The sequence below is a fragment of the Nicotiana tabacum genome, chromosome 6 (genome assembly GCF_000715075.1).
Source record: "Nicotiana tabacum cultivar K326 chromosome 6, ASM71507v2, whole genome shotgun sequence".
Taxonomy (NCBI): domain Eukaryota; kingdom Viridiplantae; phylum Streptophyta; class Magnoliopsida; order Solanales; family Solanaceae; genus Nicotiana; species Nicotiana tabacum.
In genome coordinates this window covers 214,197,890-214,203,829 of record NC_134085.1, presented here as the reverse complement: position 1 = coordinate 214,203,829, position 5,940 = coordinate 214,197,890, and the positions used below count along the sequence as shown (strand labels likewise).

The 5,940-nt window shown below is 37.7% G+C and overlaps 1 protein-coding gene across 1 annotated transcript; it reads right to left on the bottom strand.

Moving 5' to 3' along the window:
* Positions 1–875: 875 nt before the first annotated feature.
* LOC107818976 (protein NEN1) lies at positions 876–5,940 on the bottom strand. Its single transcript, XM_016645055.2, has 6 exons — positions 5,454–5,940; positions 5,180–5,337; positions 4,312–4,358; positions 3,764–3,827; positions 1,817–2,448; positions 876–1,383 (listed from the first exon to the last, which is right to left on the bottom strand). The coding sequence occupies exons 1-6, from the start codon at positions 5,731–5,733 to the stop codon at positions 1,152–1,154; spliced, it is 1,413 nt and encodes a 470-aa protein (XP_016500541.1). The 5' UTR covers positions 5,734–5,940; the 3' UTR covers positions 876–1,151.

Below are 5,940 nucleotides of genomic sequence, written 5' to 3'. Positions count from 1 at the left end.
ATGGGAAGCAGTTGGCAGTTGCAACCTCTTCTAAGACATGCTGATCATGGCCTAAAAGTGTGCCCACGTTTTTGTACTTTGTCTTAACTTGTTGCCCATCAGTTGGGGCTTTGTCAACTGATTGTAGCCTTTAAATATTTGCCTAGGCTGTCCAAAAGGGGGCAGAAACTTAGTCTAAGGCATTGTTAGCCAAAAATCGTCTAAGTTATTTTCCTAAGGGTGGGAAAACTATTTTGGGGCAGGGAATTAGGGAATTCTTTGTCTTGGCCATAGGGTTGGCTTTTGTGTTCTTGTATTCACTCATTAATACAAGTTGGGAAGAAATTCCTGTATATCGTGTGCCTTTATTTACAGATTTTGCTGCCTATTTTCATTCCAAGTTCAAACGTCCCTACAAATAAAACTAAGTGTTGGAAAGGCTGAAGTCAAGGCTGGGCTTGACTGCCGCACGGAGGTGAACCTCGGGCTGAGTTCGAGTGGCACAAATCACCCCTATGACATTAAGTATGGCTAATTACTAATAATTGTAGTAAAAAAAAATTATTGTTTCCTTTATTTATTGGCCGATTGTAAACATGAGGGCGGATAAGTCAATTAGAGATGAAATTGCACGTGTTTATGGATTGAACGAGATTTAAGTAGTTGAACTATTAAAGAAAGAGTTTTACCTTTAATTTAACATGAAATACTATATTAATGTTGAATTGCGTATTATATAAATAGTAGTAGAAGAAGATGTTAAACTGATGTAGTTGAAAACATAGTTTGTCAGGTCTAATAATTAAAAGATCTAATGCATTTGAATTCTTGCACGTAGTGAACGTCGTATAAAATAGGGCGATTATTGAGTCAGTCATATATATTGAATCTGTCAAAAGGAATAACATATAAATGGTCGTCCAACTAATAAAAACAACACGGTAAAGTCACCTGTGAATTTTTTATCACATTAAACACAAAGACGTGGGAACAAAGTTCACTTAACTTACAGGTGATAGGTTGGATAAAACCTTTCAATTTATCAGAGCTAATTAAAGTCTCCCTCTTGAAAGATTTCACAGGAATCATTCTAACTATGGTCAATCTCATAAACAGTCCAAGCCACCTAAGTTTAAGTTATACAAGTCAATCTGGGACCTGATCTATTACTATTAGGTGGAGTGCAGGATCAACTTTTCTGCGACTAAACGGATGCCAGCATTCTGTTGGATGTCATATGAATCCACAGAGAAGTAAGCATCCACAAATGTTCCTGGTGTTATCAAGGACTCCAGTTCTGTCACATCGAATTTACTAAAGACGAGCTTTTGTGTTGTAGAAGATTCTTTCTGGTAAATCTCTGTGATCCAGCGGGAATTGTTACCATCTATAACAGTTGGTAAACTGCATGTTTACACATGTTAAGAATAGCTTATTACATGTCAGTGAAAAGAAGCTGCTTGCTCCGGTAAATGGAGCAGGACTAACACAGAGGACATAAAATATAACACCACCACTTTATCTGAGGTATTTCACAACTCTTATGTCCTAGCTTTTAATAAGAAACTTGGACTAACCATGAACTGAAAAACTCAGTAGTAGCTCATGTGAATACTAGGGATAGAAATTCTGAGGGATAAGAGCACATAATTTGTTCAAGACATGTATCCATCCTTGAACGTTAGGACGCTTAAGGTGAGAATGGATAAAGAAAAGTTAGCAGTAACTACACAGGAAAAAAAATGCAAGCATAGACATAAGCTTTCCTCATTTTGAGTAACACGAAAACTAAGCATATTCACTTGCAGAGGTGCAAAATAGAAAGATTTGAACTTACTTTAATCGGACAGTAGGATAGTTCATAAAGCCAGGTTTTCTAGTTACCACAGGCCTCCACTCTGAGCTGCTACCTGAGTCGACAGATAGTTTTTGAGCAAGATTATCAACTGCATCCAGGATTTGGCACAGGTCTGATGATGCATCAACCACAAAACTCAATCGTCTCCGACCAGCATAATCAGCATACTTTGAACTAACACCAAACCGCACCTTCATTCGTCTACAGCAAATTTGTAGTTCACCATAGTCGTGCAATACCTGTATCTTCTGAGACCCACGACAAAAAGGGGCAAGACTTACAGAGACCGAAGGTATTGAGATTTCATTTGGTTCTAAGAAGTCAGGGCAGCCAATGAAACTCTCAGTTGCAGTTGTGGAAGATCCTGGAGAATATGAACCAGATTCATCTTCCATGTCATCTGATAGAAGGGACTCTTCCACTCTGGCCATGTTAAAAGGGTTGATTTCTGCCATCCTCTCCACATAAGTTTCTATCTTGACACTTGATGAGGGTCTATCTGCACTGAAGCCCGTCTCCCCTGGAGAAGCTCTCCCATTAGCACGGCTTCTTGTAGTAGCATTAGGAGACACCCAACTGTTCTCTGTAAATATGTCTGGCAGGCTGGATTCCTGCAGCATAGACATAATTCATTACTCTGTTCAGCCAAAACAAAAGTTCAGAAAGCAAATAATATCAATCCCGAGTTCATAGAATGACAATATAAAAGCTACATAAGTGCATCCATTTAAGGGTGAGAAAAGCAGGCTGATGGCAGTACCCCAAAACCAACAGAAACGAAACCACAGTAGGATCAGGTCGGGGACACTGGATTAAAGTAAAGATAATCTTTGGCTCAATTTTAATACAGTCAGAGCTTTAATTTTCATTAATGAGTAGGAATTGTCTTTCCTTAGCTTCATGTAATAGCTAAAAAATACTTGGTAAACTTGTTCTTTAGGAGAGAATTTGCATATTGTCATTACAAACACCTTGGTGAGGTTAGAAACTTTGTTGTTTGAAGTGAACTTAGGAATTATTTTCAAGCTTTAGTTCTTTGGGGTAATTCTTTTCTTGTTTAATCTTTATATTTTTGGTTCTTTCTTGTTGTTCTTTGGGGTGCATGATTTCATATATCAATTGTCACCATGGACGTTCAGTGAGAATCTAAGATTTTTTCTGTTTTTCAATTCCTTTGGAATTTCTATCATTCTATTTTTATTAATGTTTTTAATATTCCGTTGTGTGTATCCCGAGTCATATCATCAATGCCACAGTATAAACCTTTGGCGAGTCTATTTTGGCCAGCCTTTCAAAGGTCAGTCTAAGGAACAAGTTTGAGGATCAGCAGTGCCACTATTTCCTCTGATTATATGTCAACACAGAAAATATCAGACCAGCCCAGAAATTGTGAGACAGCAAAATTCTCCATCATATGTTATTTTTGTTGTCAAACTCTAGCCTGTGACACTCAGCTGTGGTCCAGAAGACAATTTGCGCCTCCGTTAAGGCAATTAGAAAGACAAAATCCATTACACCTATGGATTACACTCAGCGCTGCAGTCTTTCAGGTGTTTAGCAACAGACCAAAACAAAGGAGGACCATTCTATGCAACTTGGCTTTTGATTGATCATAACAATTACCAATATCATCTGGAGTTCTTATGTTTGCCGAAACTGGAATTGAACCACAGAGAATAATATTGTAGCGTAATGCATTTAGTTTAGATATATTTTGCTCGATATCAATGGATGGTAAAAGACAGGAAAGGGGGAAAGGAAAATAGTACGACAAGAACAAGAAGAAAAATCAGAACATGTCAGATGGGGTTAACTTCACAAGTAATGCTAACATTCTCCCAACTTTAAGCATCATGAACAAAACAATGTCTTACGACCAAACAAATTACAGAAAATACTACTAGGTGTGATGGATGACTAGCTTACCAGAAACAAGACAGTTGCACAATACTTCAGCACTTCAAGATTCATTCGGACATCATCCAAACTCCTGAGAAGAATCACAGCAAACATTTGCATTCTCAATATCAATAGAAAGAGTAAGAACTTGCAATTCCATGGAAAAGAAGCATCAAAAGTATCAAACAAAGAGCACATTACATTTCCCACCAGCAGTACATTTCTCTGTTAAAAGTAACAAGAGTTACCCTCCCAATCCCCTGCTTCAACAGGGGCAAAAAAGAGGATGCAAGAACAAAGCACCTAACTTGAATACAAATTGCAGAAAACAAGAAAATTAAGACATGAACCAAACTCTATTAACACATTCTATGTTGCTTATTGAGGTATATTGAACAAGAATAAGCATAGTGGGAAGTTAAAAAGAAGGAAATAACCATATTCCACGTTTTCCAATCTGCAAGTTAATAAAGGTAAGCAAGAGGGCCAAAGAGCATTAACCTTTAGTTACAATAATCGGTAACTGAAACTTGATATTCAACTTACGGAAAAACACAAAAAAAAAAGTTTTTTACCGATGTGTTTGCTGTCCAAGGCCAAAATAACTAGCAAGTGAGGCCATCTGGAAAATGATATAGAAAAAAAGAAGAAGCCAATCAGCAGTTAACTATTGAAAGTAAGAACGCTTGCATCCTTGAGATTTCTAGTTCATTACAGTACCCAAAACTTCCGCATCTCTCCTATTTAGCGCAAGTGGCCTAAACTCCATATTCTTGCATAAAAAATATTAAAAAATGATTTTTACTTTTATCTTTAAAGCACTGCAAAAAGAAGAGAAATAGAAAGAAACTGAATACTCCTGCTTCTCTAAACAATATGTGGTATTTAATGATGGAAATTTTTCCCATTATTCTCTTTGTCTTTACTTCCTAATAAGAGCAAAACATAGTTTAGAGAAAAAGAACAGCATTACATTAATCCATTTAACTAACCAAATAGAAAAGTAAGCCTTGAGAGAACAGAAATGATCACATTTAAATTCGAAAAGAAACTCCCGACCGTAAAGAGAGAATGTTTAGGCTCCTAGATGACATGCTTCACAAGAATAGTGCAATTTACTAGGCTGATATAAGCTGATATGCTCATATTGGATATATGTAAAACAATTTTTTATTCTTTCCTTTATTATTCAGTGGCTTCAACAGAGAAAAAGGTTGCAATAACCATTGAAGCAAACTCCTAGCAAGCCTGATGTTTACATCCTAAACTAAAGTGTGAGATCAAAACCAAATTCATATGATTAACGTGAACAATTCAGGTGCTAGTAAGCTTTATGTAATTTAAACACAAAAACGCATTAAACCACACTGATTCATTAATCAGTTGACTAATCCTAGTTCAGTTACATAAATATTTTCCATAAAGTTGGAACATTTTATATACCTTCATGTCACCAGCTCTCCTTCCAAATCTCTGAGTCAATAAGGACAATGTATCAATTATTCCCTTAGGCTCTGGTGCTGCCCTATCAATCCCAGCAAATGCTTCCCGAATCCGATGACAATCAAATTTCACTATATTGTGGCCCGCCCATATTCTCCCTGCACAAACAACATAATAATCATTTCAAAAGCCAGCCAATAGAAAACACAGCGCAAAAACACTGAAAATAAAGAATATTACAAAATGCACGTGAGCTGGGTGATGTGGAGCTGACCATGGAGAATGTCATAGACTTTGTCAGCGATTTCACCAAAGGTGGGGGCGTTTGTGACTGCTTCTGGGGTAATACCGTTACAGCGAACAGAGAGTGTGGAAATGAGGGCCAGATCAGTGGGCCGTACTAGGGAGGAGTAACTCTCCTGCTCGACGAGTTTCCTTGGACAAACAAGAATAGCCCCAAACTCTAGGATTGCGAATCCTTGTCCGGGTCGGGTCGGTACAGTTGTCTCAACATCGAAGAAAGCTACCTCAATCCTCTCATCGCCCATTATCATGTTTTTTCCTTTAGCTCCAAAAATCAAACACTAGAGATGAAACAACAAACAAAGTGCAGGAGAAGAAAAATGGTGCTTTCTTCCCGGCTTCTGTGGCTATGTATAGAGACATCCATGTATACAGATAGGTTACTTGGGGGGGAATTTTGGTGATAGCTTGGGAGGGAGATTTTGAATGGGAGGAAGGAGCCGTGTGAAATGTTCACA